Source organism: Gopherus evgoodei, chromosome 8 (assembly GCF_007399415.2).
Source record: "Gopherus evgoodei ecotype Sinaloan lineage chromosome 8, rGopEvg1_v1.p, whole genome shotgun sequence".
Lineage (NCBI taxonomy): Eukaryota > Metazoa > Chordata > Testudines > Testudinidae > Gopherus > Gopherus evgoodei.
The window spans coordinates 101,483,392-101,501,879 of NC_044329.1; the positions used below are offsets into that span (position 1 = coordinate 101,483,392).

Here is an 18,488-nt window from a genome sequence, read left to right on the forward strand (position 1 = left end):
TTTTGCCTGGGTCTCTTGCACGCACTGTGTGTGGGGTTCCTGGCCGTACTGCACAGAGTGCGTGCAGGGAATGGGAAGCCAGTTTGCAAGGGTTCCCTTAACTTTGATCAGTGATACAGTGGGGGCAGAGGCTGACACCTGGTTTGAATGGAAAGGCTATCACAGATGCTGGCCGACTGGTAGTGACAGGAATTCATCTTTTAAGCTAAGGAAAGATTTGTCTGGTCAGTCGCCCGAAAACCAAACCCAGGAGCCCTGCGCCCTCTCTGCAAAGGAGCCAGGTCCCTTCTTAACTTCAGTTTAGGGTAGTTTCCATTTTGTGGGGGGAAAGAAAATATTTATATAAAGCAACCAGCGGAGAAGCTGACAATGGTCCCTCAATATGCGAGCTGCCTTTTGCACTGACGGTGAATATCCGCTAGGTCGTGGGTGCTATTACGTTGGCATTTGCTTACCCTTCCCTCCAACCTCCTTTTGCCTTTAAAACAATGCCGGGTTATTTCCCGTAGTGGGTGAATTAGATGTTTGATGTGAGCGCAAGGCATCTTTTCAAACGGGCTATATTTAGCCAGGGAGAAGGGGATTATTGTAACCTGCTTTAAGGAGCGGTGCATTGTCCTTTTGTTGTTAAACACATGCCTCCCCCAATGCAATGTCCCTCTCTAGGGAAGCATTGTGTGTGCAGCGAGCTAGAATCCATGACGGGAGCGTGGCCTGGATGCCCGAGCCCAAAGGATGCGGCCTGCAAAGCATGCCCTGGGCTGGGTGGGCACAGAAGGGAATCGCGCTCTAGCCCACGCGGCTCTGCCTCTGCTCCCCGCAGGCGCCGCAAAGGAGTGCGAGGAGGATCAGTTCCAGTGCCGGAACGAGCGGTGCATCCCCGCCATCTGGAAATGCGACGAGGATGACGATTGCTCGGACAACAGCGACGAGGCGGATTGCCGTGAGTACCCGAGCCGCGCTCCCTGCGGAGCTCCCCGTTGGCGGGCGGGCAGGCAGCCCCGGAAGGGGTGTCTCCGCTTGGCTGGAGGAGGGTTCGCTGTGCTAGGCGGCGCCTGGTGCAGAGGCGAGCTGGGGCAAGCTCGAGTCTTTTAGATTCATAGACTCTAGGCCCGCCAGGAGAGCTGGGGTGTCCCGGGCCCGTCTGCCTTGGCGGTCTCTTGCAGGCTGCCGGAGCGCCATTCATTGCAGGGGGGCACCCGGCGGCGCTTGTGTGTCCCGGAGTTTGGAAAGGAGGGTGGTGTGTGGGCGGGCTAGAAAGCAGCGCTGCCCGGAGACACAGTGGAGCTGGCACCGGGTGCAGGCTGGAGAGACGTCTCCCAGCCCTGCCGTTCCTCTCCGCGTGCATTTCCCCGCGGACTGACTCACAGCGCCAGCTGCTGCTGCTGAGAGGGAGGCTTATCCCTCTTGCAGAAAGGGGCGGATTTAGCTTTTAGCCTGGGTGAGAGCGGCACAGCGCGCGTGTGTGTGTTGGGGGCGAATTATAGTTGTGTTAATCCATGTCCCCTGGGTAACAGTAACCGGTCCTGCTCTGCCGCTTTCCTGCTGCAAAACCCGGCCCGGAGGAAAACGATTGTAAATTGTACGGTTCCATCCTGTTCTCCCCGCCCCATTTCGGATTGGCTGCTGGGAAACACCAGATAGAGTCACATGGCATAAGCTGCCTATAGAAAAGTCTAGGAAGGGTTTGCTAGTTACCCTAGGTCATCCTCCTCCTACCTTTTTTCAAGAGCCCACTTGCCTCGGTTAGCCGGGACCTGTGAAGGGCTTCTGGGGTACTGCCCTGACTGGCTACATGTACAAAGGCAAATCGGTTCATTCTTGTACCGTCATAGTGAATCGCTTAGCGATGGGGATTATTAAACTCTTTACTTGCAAAATCCTGTTCCGGTGATGATTCATCGTGATTCTAAGTGCGTTAACGAGGCAAAGAGCTATAGATTGCAAAAGCTTCCTCCTCCATACATTAAACAGTGACTTTTTATGGTTCTGCTCTTTCCTCCTACTTTTATATCATTTGTTTTGACAAATCCTGTGTATGTGGCAACACCCTAACAAGAAATCATTGTTCAGGTTTAGTTCCCGGCATGGTTTTTTTTTTTTTAAATTGCTCATAGGACAGAGCTTGAAAGAAGTTGAATTTAAGTATGCATATACAAGGATTACTGAAAAAAATATAGTGAACTAGCTAGTGTGCGTGTGCACAACTGCTTACTATTGGACAGAATCAGAACTATCCAGTTGTGTGACATCAGTCCCTATGCTGCTAACAGAATATAGTAGTGTAAGTGGGAGAAGAGAGGGTTCGTGCTTTGGAGCAGGGGGGCTTGGAGTTCCACCTCCTCTGTTCCTGTGAAGTCTCAGTTGGCCTTGGGGTTATGGTTGTCAATATGCCAAAGTCCCAGACAGTTGCACGTTATGCTATCAGTACACATGCTTTTCCCCTGTGTTGCCATGTAAGTTCTGCGAATAGCCGCACTTCTCTCATCCTAAGTATGGAAGAAATGTCCATGAAAGCAAAGAAATATGGAATTAAGTCCCTTGTATCTACAAGATACAAAACAGCACTGCAGGTTTTGCTATAGTAGCTGACCTGAAATACCAAAGGCATGTCTTGAGAATTATATACTGCATAGGATAATAGCCACTGAATGCACACTTCGTTGTAATTCACTGGGTGAGCTCTGGAGACTTCATAAACCACAAGAACATAACATGAGCAGCTGATGAGAGGCAGCAGAACTAGGGAATAAGTTACAGTCATGCATTTTTCACTCTATTTCTTGCTATTAATATCTTCACAGTTTTTAATCAGGTTCACATTTACAGTCTCATCCTACAGTCCTCCTTTCTTAGGCAAAACTTCCACTGAATTCAATGGGAGTTTTGTTTGTATAAAGGTTGTGTGGTCATGGCCTGAATGGGTTCCTAATGTTCTGATTCTTTTATCCCAGCTCAAAATAAATAGTACTTTATCCTCTGAATAGTCCCATTAGAATCAGTGAGATTTCTTAAATGGCAAGAATGAGTAAGGACCAGGCCTACCATGAAATACTGTATCACAAAAGACAGGGAGTGTAAAAATGATATTTTTTTGATGAAGATCTGATTTGGTTGTATTGTGCCCTGTCAGAACAGTCAGATGTGTAATTATGTTTTACTTAGAGTTTTACTTCTGTAGCTTTTAGAATTTAAAAAAAAAATGTATTTTAGGCATGTGACTGGGATCCTGTTTGACCCTAAATATTAACAAAGGGGTCCTTGGTACATATGTAAGGAATTATATTATACTGTAGAGTGCAGAGTGGCATATGAACATGGATTAGGTGGGTGTATTATAGAAATTTCCCATATGGACTGATCATTTAATTAAGATATGGAATTTGCAGTGGATTTCATTTAAGTGGTCTCGAGAGCCACCATTTAAATTACATTTTTCACATGCTTATTTTTACTAGCTTTTATTTACTTATTGCTGAACATTGATTTCTTTAAAATAATGTTAAAAGGGCATATATGTGTGTTTATAATATAAAACACAGGTATACACAACTATTACATTAAGGGATACATAATAAAGATACCCAGAGTATTTTCAATGGGCTTTTGTTTCCAGATTATCACACTCCTTTTGTTGCTACTGGAGATACAATAAGATATTAAAAACAGTATTCTGAATTTACACATTCCAAGAACTTGATTTTTTCACAGTTAACTAGTAAAGCAGTGATGGACAGGGAAAAGGAAAATACATATAGCCCTGTACCAGCAAATGCTAAGGCAGACCATTCCATTCTCAGTCCCTATATTCAGTTTGCTCAGAACTGTCTCAGAAGTATGTGATATGCATGTGTTAACGGATTTCTTATTGTATTTATCTTCACTTCTAGGGAAACAGGCTAACCCTTGTGGCTAGTTTGTAAATGATCAGCTTGTAAAATAAACTGCTCCTTGTGGATGTTGCCATTGAAATGCTCTGTTACAAAATGTTTCAGTTTTTTTTAGTAGTTCTATGAGAAGATGAAAATATACTTTCTGCTTATGGGAAAATAGGGAGTTGACGGAGTGGCAGTACTCAATGTGCTTCTTCCTAGAAGCCTTCATTGTGCACAGACTGACGCTCTTCCTGTTTTCTGCTGCTCTACTGCCTGGTGAGTTTACTGTTGACTTTTCCAAGGAATTTGAGATTCCAAAGGAAGAGTCTGAGCACCTTGCTTCATAGAGGTTTCCTCTGGGCTTTCTTTCTTTTCACTGAATTTCCTTCTTTTTGATTGGGAGTAGTGTGTCTGAAAGCATCCCTGTATTCGCACCCTACACATTACTGTAATCTTTGTACAAAATATACCTTGTGAGGTATCATATGAAAACTTAATATCTTGCTGGTCAATAACATCATGGTGAAAATGTATGTAGCAACATTATTTATAAAGTTGTGAAATCCCCTGTATGATGTTCAATATCATACAGCCATGCCGAGGCAAAAATTGTTGAACAAATCTATCCTAAACAAAGGAATGTGTGTTCACCTCAATTTATATGTAAGTAGTAAATGGTCGTTAAGAAACCAGGGGAAGGAGATATCAGGAGACAGCAAATTTGCATGTACACCAGGCTCCATATTGTCTGCCTCACTGTTTAAATAAACTTTGCTTTGAGCGGTAATCATCAGAAGACTCCATTCAAAGATTCACTGGATTATAAAAGAAAGAGACAGAAAACCCGTAAGCTAGAGACAGAAAACCCGTAAGCTGTGTGTCTTTCCCCTAAGAAGACAAAGGCAGTGGCTACACTACCAAATCAAGTCGACCTAAGGGCAAGCGGTGCAGTAATTACATCTTTTGTTTGTGTCTACAGTTTGCTCTTTGTCTTAGCAGTGCTTGTCCTCCCCAGGAGCACTTGTATTGATTGTACTGTCAGTGTGGGGAATTGTGGAATGGATCCTGAAAGCTAGTAACAGTCAACATAAGCAACATAATGTTGACCTAACTATGCTGACCTTGACTCAGGCCTGGTCTACACTAGGGGGAGGTGTCAATGTAAGATACGCAACTTCAGCTACGGTATACGGTAGCTGAAGTATCTTATTTCGACTTACCTCCCATCCTCACCACACGGGATCGACGTCCGCAGCTCCCTGTGTCAACTCCACTACTGCCGCTCGCTCTGGTGGAGTTCTGGAGTCGACGGGAGCGCGTTCTGGGATCACTATATCACGTCTAGATGAGACGTGATATAACAATCCCTGAAAAATCGATCGCTACCCGCCGATCCGGCGGGTAGTCTGGTCATACCCTCTGCACTGCTTGTGGAGGTAGAGTTATTAAGTCAGCATAGTGGGGCATTTATGTCATCAGGAGTGAAATTTAAGTGTAGAGACTTCCCTAGTTCGGTCAACATAAGCTGCCTTGTGTTGACCTAACTCTATAGTGTAGACCAGACCTCAGGCATCAGCATCTTTGGGCCTTTGGGAAAGATCCTGACCAAAGAAATGTCAATCACCATCTTGCTGGAAGACTGGGGCTGAGACAGGCCATTTTAAACAAAGCCTTGAATCAAAATTTGCCAGAGTAAGTCTAAGACTTTTAGATGTGTTTTCACTGTTATTTGCTTGTCACAGTTTTGATCTTTATCTCTCATACTTGAATTCACTTAAATCCATTTTCTTTCGTTAATACATTTGTTTTGTCCTTAAACCCATCCTGTTGTGTTTAAACTGAACTATCTGGTAACTCCAGTCAAAGTAGAAAATTCTTCAATATTGACTCTTTACAGTGGTAATAGATCTTAATATCGGAGCGTCTAGGAGAGGGCTGGACAGCGCAGAACACACACTTCGGGAAAATTCAGGACTGAGAGTGTTTCTTCACCTTGCAAGTAACAACCAAGGCTGGTGGAAGCCAGAGTGTGACTGGTGTGTTGCTGACAGGCTGCTGGGTTCACAGCTGCTGGACCAGGGTTGCAGCTATAAACAGACAGGGTCTTACCTGCATGCTGGTAGGCTGTTTGTGAACAGCCCAGGTGGGAGCTACAGCAGCAAAACATTGTGAGGCACCCAACGTAGCGGGGCAGGTGGTGACACAGCCCCTCACTGATCAGGATTGCGCCGCAGAATGTGACAGGTAGCAATCAGAGTTGTATCCTCTGTCATGGATTTGATGTAGAATGACTGTGTGACTGAATGGAAACCAAGAGATAAAATGGTGATACCTCTTTAGTTACTGGATGTGGAAGATTACCCAATCCCAATTTTTAAAAGGGGTTAGGTCGGACATGGAACATGGCCGTATAGCAGTTTCACAAGTTGTAGGGTCAAATTCCTCCATGGGATAACTCCATTGATTTTAAGGGTTTTAAATAAGGGATGAATTGGGAACTCTGTCTCTCTTTAAATAAAGGAAAAAGGTAACTGGAGATCATCTGTCTTTTTTTAACCTTTAACCAGTCACATGTCCTGCTGTAGTTGATGAGGGCAACTTTGGGTCCCTGGAACATTTATGTGAGCACGCTGCAGAATTTGGCCCTATGTGAGTAAGGTATGTGAGCAGGATTTGACCCCCAGGCTAATTGGATTATGAGTTGGTCATGTGGTTTTATAGAGTGTTGTCATGTGAGGTTATTTATCTGGAAGAGTTATAAGGATACAAAATACTAATAGGTGTGTGTATTTGTGTGTGTAAGATTCAGTTTAATTTAAAATACCTAAATCCAACATATTTGCACAGGCTTTCTTAAGTGCCTCTTTGACTTCGCTGTGATGAGGTACTATTTCAGTCCATACCATGGTGCCATTTTAGTGCTATTACAGCCTGACAGATGAAACTATTTTATTAACTTTAGGTATTTTTAATTTAAAATATTAAAGGGTCCATCCCGCATTAAGGACTACAAGTGCGCCTCACATTATGAAGGCAAATGTATTTCAGAACAGAGCAACAAAAATGATGAGGCTGGAGGTATTGACCTGTGAGGAAAGATGAAGAACTGAATAGATAGGTGTGGCTTAGCTAAGTGACAACTAAATGGGAACATAGTAATCATCTACAGTGTTTGAAGAGTGTAAATGCCAGTGATGGAGAGGAATTGGGACAAGAGAGTTTTATCAGGAGTAATGAGAACAGAGCTCCTTCTTGCCAAGTTATGGTGTCTCTGCAGTGCTAACAGGAGTCAAAAGTAGTGAAAAAGGATTTTTCATTAAAGTCACCAGACACATGCAGGAGGTTGAGTAGGAAGATAGCTTTTTTGCTCAGTTGCTTTTCTGGTCATAACTGCACTTCAAGCGTGGGTGGAGCCCCCCCCTTTGGGGAGGCTAGCCCCCAGCTCCACCCCTGCCACCCTCAACACCTCCTCCCTGCCCCCCAGGCCAGAGCCTCAAGACTCCCTGCCCTCCTCCGGCTGGAGTAACGAGCTCCTCCCCCCACTCCCTTGGCCAGAGGAGCCCCGAGTGCCCTCCACCCCCTGGCCGGAGGAGCCCTGGGCTGGCAGGAGGCCCGGGCCCACCCCCTGCACCTGCCAGGAGGATGCCCGAGTCCCCCTGCTCCTCCACTTGCCTGGAGGAGCCCCGGGCCAGGCGCAGCAGCACTGCCTGTGGTAGCTACACCTCTCATTGAGGTGATTTTTTTAGAGCTCTCTCCCAGTGTTGTGTTGCAACCACACAAACCATGTTAAAGCGCTGCCGCAACAGCGCTTTATTGTTGCCACTAGCCCTGAGTGTTTTCTACCTCCTTTCTCCCTGCCTTGTGTTTTGGCTAATTTCTTGGTGATGGATTTTTAAAAAATAGACAGTGCTCTTGTGTTTTAGACCTATCCTACTTGCAGGGGCTCTTTTTGATGTTTCTCATCCTGATTTTAAATTTTTGAAACCCAAAGCTCAGATACATTTGCTGCTGTTGTCACAGGGAGGGAGCAAGTTTAAGAGGGTTGTAGGCAGGGCCGGCGCTACCATTTAGGCAGCCTAGGCAATCGCCTAGGGCGCCAGAATAATTGGTGGGCGCCATTTTGTCGGAGGGGGCAGCAGGCGGCTCTGGTGGAGCTACCGCAGTCGTGCCTGCGGACCGCCCGCAGGCATAACTGCGGCAGCTCCACCGGAGCCACGGAGCACGGGACCCTCTGCAGGCAGCACTGCGGCAGCTCCAGTGGAGCCGCGGGACCAGCGTGCGGGGCGGCGAAATTGTCGTCCGCCTATGGCTCTCAAACCCCTAGCGCCGGTCCTGGTTGTAGGGGAAATTATAAATGGGAGACGCAGATGGATTTTGGCATCTAAGTAGGGGTCAAGTTGAGAAGTTTGCTATGTGGGAGGTGCAGAAGCATTAGCAGTGGGGCGTTAGGAATGGGACATACATTATTGAGGGGATACTAGTTTGGCATGAACATCTCTCGCTCCCTGTACTATCTACTGCAGCTCTGTTGCTCACCACACTCCTCACATCTCCTAGGAATTTTTAAAGATGAACTTGAAGCCCATAGTGTCCAGGCTGAGCTCCAACCTTCTGAATCATTACACACCTTGTAATCTTGCCCACATGCTCAGGGTTTAGCTGATCGCCATATTTGGGGTCGGGAAGGAATTTTCCTCCAGGGCGGATTGGCAGGGGCCCTGGAGGTTTTTCGCCTTCCTCTGCAGCGTGGGGCATGGGTCGCTTGCTGGTGGATTCTCTGCAGTTTGAGGTCTTCAAACCAGTTTTGAGGATTTCAATAACTCAGTCCTGGATTAGGGGTTGTATAAAAGTGGATGGGTAGGGTTCTGTGGCCTGCCTTGTGCAGGAGGTCAGACTAGATGATCATATTGGTCCCTTCTGACCTATGAGTCTATGAGTCTATGAGAGGTTTCTGATCTCTATATTTTTTCCAAGCCCCCAGAAAAATGTGTGTATTTCGTTTGAATTTTGGAATATTGCTTCTTGTTTTACTGCAGTGTCCCTAGTCTAAAGCAATTTGTCTATTCCTATGTAACTCTCCTCTAGAACAAACATCTGGTTCTAGCCAAAGGGAAGCTGCATACTTTTATGATACATGGTTAGGAAGTGTTAGAAATGCGGAGCCTAATTTTTCTAAAACGCCTTTTCCTGTTAAATAATTAATATTTATATTACTGCAAGATGGGGGTATGAGCCTTTTGATATAATTCATGCAAATTTTTCTGCTCTGTGAAAATTCTTGCTGAAATACAAAAGATAACTTGTAAAGTCTAATTAATGTGTTACAATAATTCTGTGAACTACTTACAAAAAAATTAATGTTAAAATAATGTCAGGAGTCAGGCTTTAAATAAAGAGAAGCCAGGAAATTCAGAGTGGGGGTTAAAACTCCATTTTAATGCTACCTCAGTAAAGAGCCTGCGTTATAATGAGCAGGTGATGGGTCCAGCAGACCTACACTCTCTTCTGTTACCTTTGCCTCCAAACAGAAGGTGAATCTTCATATCTCCTCAGAGGTTTGAATCTGAAGAGTCATGATGGTGGTGCACGTATGAGGCTTGAATTTGGTTTGCTATATGTTGAAACAACTTAGCACTGCCATAGTGCCCTTCAGTAAGGTGAGTGAGTAGCCTTAGTCCCATTATACAGGTGAGGAAACTATGGCACAGAGAGCTAGTGTATGGTCAAGGGCATTCAGTAAATCAAGGGCAGAACCAGGAGCAGAATTCAGATGTCCTAAATCCAAGTGTCCAATCCACTTGAGCATGCTGCCTTCCCAAAGGCACCTGAGGGGCTAATGATAAAATTTCATTCTTTGTTCCAGATTACCTGGCTTTTGTAATTCTGAGTCAGAACCTGGCAGTTAGTCTAACCTTGCAGAGTTAACGCAAGGAGTGAATTTAACAGTAGAGCTCTAGAATCTACTAGAGAATGGGATTTATATGAGGTTTAGATTAGAATAACACGGAAGGCCATTAGCCAGGGCCTTGCTATCAAATTGCTGTAAAGGAGATGTTTTCTTTCGGAGACATTAATATTATTTTAATATTTATTAAATGATTGACAGTGCGGTTGGTGCCGTCAGTTCATTCTATGAAGTCACAGGGCTACATCTATGTTTTACTGAAAAACGTCCCCGTATCTGAGATTTGCAGAGCTGCTCCATGGTCTTCAGCACATACTTCTTCAGACACTACGCCCTAGTCGAAGCCTCTAGATCTGATGTGGCAGTTGGCAGTGCAGTTCTTTCCTCAGTTCTAAACTTGATTCTGAAACTCCCTCTCCTTAGAGGGATACTGCTTAGGAGTCACCTGAAGTGGAGCAACCATAGGGATGCTACTCAACGAACAAAAAGAGGTTCCTTACCCTGTGCAGTAAGTGTGGTTCTTTGATATGCGTGTCTCCGTGTGGGCTGTACTTCCTGGCCTCCTTCCTTCTGAGACATGGCAGTAGTAGAGAAAGGTGGTTTGCCCTTGCAGCCTGATACAGTCTCAGTGCGGGGCATGAGTTTATGTTGGGCCAAACGGGGGTCTTGCTTCATTCTTCACTATTATTCCTTATGGAATCTGCCTACACAGTGCACAACCTATTGCAGAGTGCAGGAAAGCCCTGCCCCTAATGCGCATTTACTGCTGGAATAAGAAATGGATAGGAAAACAAAAGCATTTAACTTATCTGCATAGCAGGTGGTGGGACAACTAGGCCCCTAAAACTATATGTAGGCTATTAAATAAGTGGTCTTATTTTTCAAAATAAAAAAGTGGCTCGTTATCAGCTGGGGCTGCTGAATACTTGGCACGTTTGAAAATCAGGAACCTAAAGCTGAGGTTAGATGCCTAATTTGAAACACCCATTTTTGAAAATGTTGGCACTTATTCCTGGATTTGCCTTGAGCAAGTCACTTCACCTCTCTGCATTTCAGTTTTGCAAAAGGGGGGTAATAATGCTTGCTCATCTTTGTAAATGCTTGCTCATGTTTTGCAGTCATGTATGAACAGGGTTCTACAAGAACTAAGTAGTATTAGTAATTTTCTTATAAGTTGTAAACAACAACAAAACATCAACAAATTAGTATTAGGTCCAGAAAAGTGGTTTTCAGTATTAGAGGTCGGCGCTTGAGAAGCCATTGAGAACATTGAATTCAGCCCAGATGATGTCCCAGAGGGAAGCTTTGTGGCATCAGTTAACTTGTAGGTGACCCACACTGCTAGCCCATGGGGAGTAATTGGCAGTTTGCCACATGTGCAAGAAGAATGAGCCAAAAGGGGAACAAAGAGAGATAGAGAGAATGATGTGTCTTCACATGAAGAAAAAATAATACATAGGGGTTCTTGGGTACCAATTTTTAAATGGGTTAGGAACAGGACGACGTGCTTTGCTGCCAAGTAATTTCTCAGTCATGTTTGTAAAAAATAAAACCCATTTAGAAATATTCTACTATCCTACGGCACTGGATGCCAGTCAGTTCTGTAGCGCTATTGTAAGTTATGGTGGTTGGGGCCATCACTGTAGAATGTGGAGATTTGTCTTATTTTAAATAAAGACTCTGTAAAGTAGAAGGCCCACTTTCAGCTGAACCTATGCAGAACCCCTTCACCTTGTGGAATCCTGCAGATTGGTGCCCAAGTCAGTACCCCATATCCAAATACCCCTGGTTTTGGAGATATACCCATCCAAATTTAATGGCTTAGGTTTATTTCTATTGCAGATAGGAAACTCAATGGATTGGTTGAACTACTGTATCCACTGCGACTATGTGATCCCAGAGAAGCTGGTCATGCTACTCTGGGTGGTAGCAGCAGTGATGATAGGCAATACCTTTAGTGCAGAATTTCCAGCCTGGCAGTTAAGAGGCATGGAAAGTGCTTGGAGGACCATGGAAGCTGAGGCTGACCATCAGTGATTCTGCTCTGTATCAAAAGCAGATTGTGAAGACCGGTTGGTTGCGATTAGAATAATGTAGCTGCTTATGTAGCTCTGATTTAGAGCTCAATCTAAATCGTGCTGAAATCAATAGAAGTCTTTCCATTGACTTGAAGCAGACCCATAGCTGATAGGCATATGTGTGTTTATTAAATTTTTAAAATCAGCTTTCAGTCTCGGGTGCTAATATTTCATATGACTTTTGCATCTGTGCAATCAGGGATAATTAGGTTTGTAAAGCAGATCTTCTGGAAATCTGCACTGGGATTGACTGGATGTTTCTGGCTGCAGAGATGCTCTCTTGGGACATTTGGTTTTGGTATCTTTTATGGAAGAAAATTACAAATTTCCACGCAAATAGATTGATCCATCTAGGAGCATAAAAAAGGAGTTTAAGATCCCATAGATAAAACCAGACTCTAATCAGGAAACGGCTGCTGGAGCAACAGTATTGCCTCAAGAGTTTGTTAAGCTGTTTAGTGCTGAGTTTTTATTATCCAATGTGTTTTTAGTGTAATTCGCAATTGAGGTGATGGTAGGGGGGTAATGAAGGCTGACATTTTCACTCTACTCTGCTGAAACAAATAGAAGATTTTGCATCTCAAGCCCTCAAGGGAAGTAGGAATTATACCACTGTTAATCTGCAGTCTGAAATGTGCTAATACACTTCACACTGGAGAAGGAAATGGAGTTTTAAAAAAAGTCAATCTGGAACATGAACAAGGAATGTGGATGTAGTTCTAGAATGACTTACGGTTTCTGTTTTATAAACATGAAATATTCTCAAAAGTTTTTTAGCCTTGGGATGTTGTAACTCACTTCCCCACTTTGCCACATACATACAAACACATACACTTTTGGTGGGGTAGCGCTAGAAAAAGGCTTTCTCAAATGTCATTGCACCACGACCCCCTTCTGACAACAAAAATTACTACATGACCCCAGGAGGGGGGACTGAAGCCTGAGCCTGCCTGCGCCCCACTGCCCCTGGGGGCAAAGCAAAAGCCCCACCGCCCAGGGTGCAGGAGGCCAAAGCCCAAGCACAAAGGCTTCAGCCCCAGGCTCTGGCCCCGGGTCCCAGCAAGTCTAACACCAGCCTTGGCAACCCCATTAAAATGGGGTCATAACCCACTTTAGGATCCTGACCCACAGTTTGAGAACCGCTGCTCTAGAATATTTCTATTTGTTTTTATATTATTAAATGGCTAGATCATTTCAACACTATCAAATGGAAGAACCATTGAAATTGAAAAAAATTAAATCCTGCTCTTTTTACTAAGCAAACATACCACGTTAAATATTGTGAGAAAATGTCCTTGCTGTGATACTGTTTGGAGACAACAAGGATGAAAATAACTGGTCCTCAACCTGGTACACCCAGCTATTAAGTTAGACTCTCAAGGTGGCAGGCCCCCTTTAAAGCCAACTTTTACTTTGTTAATCCTTCCGATATTAGTTTTGTTGTTTTTACAACATCCAAGAGAGATACTTTGGCAAGCAACAATAGTTTCAAGCAAGGAACCAGAGATGACAACATGTTGTAAAAATAATAACTTTTAAAACTTTATAGGAGCATGTATGAAATGAAATATTCTCAAAGTAAACTCAGTTCTGGTCCAAAGTGTCCATTTCCGATAGCTTTACTAAACTATGGTCCAGTCCTGCAAGATGCTGAGCAAACTGGTCTATTAAAGTCAATGGGAGATGAAAACCATTCATTATCAAGATCTAGTGATTCACAAATTTAGTAGCCACTTCTGTTGCAAAGAAATATGAGTGTTTGCTCCAAAGTTAAACTGTAGCCATGTCTAGTTAAAGTAAGGCATAATCTTATTTTAAGTCTGTGAATGTTTCTAAAGACTGCTGAAGAACCTTCTTGCTTTGTATATATGCTTTGCTGAAGATGAAATCTGGTGATCAGATTCTATATAAATAAAACTTAGTATCTTTGTTCAGCAAATTAGTATTTTCTCTTGGCAGGCATAGAGTGAAATCTCAGAAGAATTGGGTCATATACATAATTAATGCTGTTCTTACTAGATTTGCCAAATTTTTAAGAGGTAGCTGTCTCTGATTTTTATGGAATCCTTCCTGAGGCCTTGTGAAACTTAAATTTCTATAAAACCCTTTTCTTACAACTTCCTCGTTCTATGGGGTTCACTTTATCAGGGAACTCAACCCTTCTGAGAATTTTAATTTGCATCTCATTCTTGACAGAGCCAAGTTTGTGTATCACATGCTGACAGTGGTTCCCAAACTTTAACAGACTGTGAACCCCTTTCACTAAATTGTCAAGTCTCACGAACCCCCTCCTAAAAATGAATATTTCCAGGGATTTTTTCCTTTACCTGAGTATAAATTATAAAAGCAGTGATCTTGGAAATATAAAATTTGTTTTTATGACTTGCTTCTTATACGCTATTTATTATTATTTATCATTACAGTATTTTTATTACATTATGAAAATGGCAACAGTCTTCCAAGATCTCACTTTCGTCGCTTGTATCACTTTGAATAGGCCTGTTATAAGACAAGGCTCCTATCCCTCCCCGCAATGGGTGCGCAGAGACGTGCCAGCAGTAGCCTGTTGCAGGGGCCACAGCATGCAGGCAGCCTGCCTGAGCCCTGCTGTGCTGCCTGCCGGGAATCACTTGTGGTAAGTGCCTCCTGGCCAGAGCCGCACCTCACACCCCACTCCCCGTCCCAGGTCAGAACCTGCTCCTGCACTCAAACTCCCTCCCAGACCTTGCACCCCCTCCTGCACCCCAATCCTCTGACCTAGTCCGTAGCCCCCTCCTGCTCCAAACTTCCTCCCAGAGCTCACATCCCTCACCCTCTACTGAACCCCAACACTCTGAACCAGCCCAGAGCTCCCTCCTGCATCCAAATTCCCTCCCAGACCCCGCACCCCCTCCATTAATATAGTAGAAATGTGTGGCCCATGATGACCTATCAAAATTCGTGGAGTGGCCCCCCTGCGAAAATTATTGCCCACCCTTGCCCTAGAGGGTTTCAAAATTTGGCGTTTAGTGCTTAGACTCCTTTACTCTCCAGCCCCAGCTAAGCTGCAGAGGTGCTTGATAGACAGCCAGAAAGTGAGTTGCTGTAGTTCTCTCCCTCTGCCCTGACCGCTGGAGTGTGCAGAGAAGGATATGGGTTCTATCAGTGTGGTGTTTCTTTGTGGTAGGAACAGCTTTCAATTCATGGTGAGATGTTTTTATATTTTTTAGTACCTGCTGGGCAGTTTATTTTCTACTTTATCCCAGAGGCAGAAAAGCCTTTGTAAAACTCGGAAGCTCAGCTACTGACCATCAGCACCAGGAGCTGAACTTGAAATCTGTCGGAGCCAAATGTCCCCAAGGTTAACACAATAGCTCTCAGGAGCGTTGAGATGTTTCCAGACATAGAATAATTAATCTTCAGAGCAGGCAAGACCTTGATTTAACCTCTGAGTCCACTATAATCTCTGTTGTCATGCTGATATATTATTGGTCATTGTAAGAAGTCCAGTTTAATTCAAAAAAAGAATTTAATTTGTGTCTGTCAATTCCGAGACGTGAGATCAATCCATGAGAGTACCTTCCCTTTTATCCCATGGCTGCTTACTTTGCTTAAGAACCTTTGGTAGGGATCCTGTGAAAGGCTTTTTGACAGTCCAGCTACACTCTGTCAGCTGGATCACCTTTGTCCACATGTTTTTTGATCTCCCTCACCAACAGATCGGTGAGGCATGATTTCCTTTTACAAAAGCTGTGTTGATTCTTCCCCAACGTATTGTGTTCATCTATGTGTCTGATAATTTTGTTCTTTTACTATAAAAGCAGCAAAGAATCCTGTGGCACCTTATAGACTAACAGACGTTTTGGAGCATGAGCTTTCATGGGTGAATACCCACTTCCTCAGATGCATGTAGTGGAAATTTCCAGGGGCAGGTATATATATGCTAGCAAGCAAGCTAGAGATAACGAGGTCAGTTCAATCAGGGAGGATGAGGCCCTGTTCTAGCAGTTGAGGTGTGAAAACCAAGAGAGGAGAAACTGGTTCTGTAGTTGGCAAGCCATTCACAGTCTTTGTTCAATCCTGAGCTCATGGTGTCAAATTTGCAGATGAACTGAAGCTCAGCAGTTTCTCTTTGAAGTCTGGTCCTGAAGTTTTTTTGCTGCAGAATGGCCACCTTAAGGTCTGCTATAGTGTGGCCAGGGAGGTTGAAGTGCTCTCCTACAGGTTTTGTATATTGCCATTCCTAATGTCTGACTTGTGTCCATTTATCCTTTTCCGTAGAGACTGTCCAGTTTGGCCGATGTACATAGCAGAGGGGCATTGCTGGCATATAATGGCGTATATTACATTGGTGGATGTGCAGGTGAATGAACCAGTGATGGTGTGGCTGATCTGGTTAGGTCCTGTGATGGTGTCACTGGTGTAGATATGAGGGCAGAGTTGGCATCGAGGTTTGTTGCATGGATTGGTTCCTGAGCTAGAGTTATTATGGTGCGGTGTGCAGTTACTGGTGAGAATATGTTTCAGGTTGGCAGGTTGTCTGTGGGCAAGGACTGGCCTGCCACCCAAGGCCTGTGAAAGTGTGGGATCATTGTCCAGAATGGGTTGTAGATCCTTGATGATGCGTTGGAGGGGTTTTAGCTGGGGGCTGTATGTGATGGCCAGTGGAGTCCTGTTGGTTTCTTTCTTGGGTTTGTCTTGCAGTAGGAGGCTTCTGGGTACACGTGCTGTCCCTTACCCCTGTCCCTGCCCCCGAGAGCTAGGGCCAGGAGTGAGGCCATAACTCTGGGTGGGGGAGATGCAGACAGGGGTAGGGGACTAGGCTGCGGCCCTAGCTGGGGGCGGGAGTGGAGCTGTGGCCGGCAACCAGAGCCCTGTGTGCATGGCCCGGGCTAGGAGTGGACCTGGGTGGCACTCCCTCCCCCACTTCCTGTGGGGGCTGGCCTGGGCCCCAGCTGTGCCCCCCAAACGTTCCCCTATGCCCCTTAAGGGGAGACACCCCACAGATTGGTGACCTCTGTCCCAAGAAGTCATGACAAAACTTCTAGTAATTTAAAAGTACAGATGCTGCACTCTGCAATGTAGTCCAGCAGATATAGCATTGCGCTGGGAATCTTGAGAGCTAGGTTCTGTTCCTGGATTCCTCTATTGACTTTATGGCCTTGGGCTAGTCACTTAACCTCTATGTGCCTCAGTGTATAATAATAGCGCTTTCCAACCTTTGTAAAGCACTAGGAGATGTATGAATGAAAATAGCTATATAAGAGCTAAGTATTATATTCTCTTGTTTCATAATGGTACAGAACTTGCTGTTTTCCTATGAAGCATCTTACAGAGTGGCAGCTGCCAAGATTATTTAGGGAGCTATCTCTTGCAGTCGAAGTTGAACCCAGTCTTCACACAGTGTTCATAATACTGGCTACTGAGGAGGTTCTTTACCCTCTCTTTGTAGCATGCACCTCTGTCCTTCGTCTCTGCTGTTGCTGTGAAGTCATAGCCAGCTCCTTTATCTCCACTGGGCACCTGAACCTCTTCTATCTCTGTGGTAATTTTCAGCATTCCTATAGTTATTTTGCATCTGCAGAATATCTGTATGATTATTAACAGTGCAGCTGAGGGCTTCGTCTAACATAACACAGCCACAGCTTCAGTTTGAAACTAGATTAAATAGTCACCTGCAAGTCCTGTGACATTCTGTTGTCTTTTAACTTTCCATTATAATAACAAATGCATATCCATATATGTTGTGGTGCTCTATGTCTTCGGTGTTCTCTGCAGGTGTTCACTAATTAAATCTCCCAGCAGCCCTGAGAGGTGTGTATAAATATTATTATTCTTCTCATTCTCATTTTACAAATGGGAAAATGAAGGCAGAGTGGTTAAAGTCAACATTTTCAAAAGAGACCAGCAATATATGCCGAACCTCGAAGCCCACAGGTGCTCCAGGAATAGATCTGGAGGAAACTGCTGATTCTCCATCTGCAACGTGTTGGCATAGCCCTTGCTTCTCATCATGCACATGTGACTCCGCATGTAGTGTAGAAGCATCTGAAGTAGGCGATGAAAGAAACCAAAGAAAGAATAGATGTGAATATAGAATACCATTGTCATTATATACCTGATCCAAGAAGCTGTACTGCCGTTGCGGGGTCGGTGCAACAATCTACAGATTGCTTTGTGTGGCACTTGAAATAGGATGCATAGTGTACATGCATTGCAGCTTGCACCCGTTCAATCATGCCAATGTAAGTTTCAGCCATGCAGTTCTCCAGCATATATACATCCCTAGTACCTGTGGTATGGGTTGTACTGGCTTCTGTTATTATAGCCTTCCTGTAGTGAACTAGCGCTTTCACAAGTCAAAATTTGGGGCAACCTCAGCTGACTTTAGTAGGCTGCTAATCACTTAAAGGGGCCTTCCTATAGACTGGCAAACAACAGCTTTACATTTGTAACCAAATCTCTATTGTTAGTCCTTATTTCTCACTGTGGCGTTGATTCTGAAGGTTAATGGGCAGACCTGGAAAAGGGCCATGGAAGTCACTGAGGAAATACAGTGACCCTTCCCTGTGATTCTCCACCTACCCACAGAGAGAGAGACACAGACAGACCATCACCACCAGCTCCACTCCGACCTGTCCCCAAACACCT

General features: G+C 44.5%; 1 protein-coding gene across 3 annotated transcripts in view; it reads left to right on the forward strand.

Moving 5' to 3' along the window:
- LRP8 (LDL receptor related protein 8) overlaps nucleotides 1-18,488 on the forward strand; it is a 280,880-nt gene that overhangs the window by 374 nt on the left and 262,018 nt on the right. For all 3 annotated transcript variants that reach the window (XM_030573822.1, XM_030573823.1, XM_030573824.1), the window contains exon 2: nucleotides 824-943. In XM_030573822.1, the coding sequence (XP_030429682.1) occupies nucleotides 824-943 (120 nt within the window). The remainder of the gene's footprint in view (nucleotides 1-823; nucleotides 944-18,488) is intronic.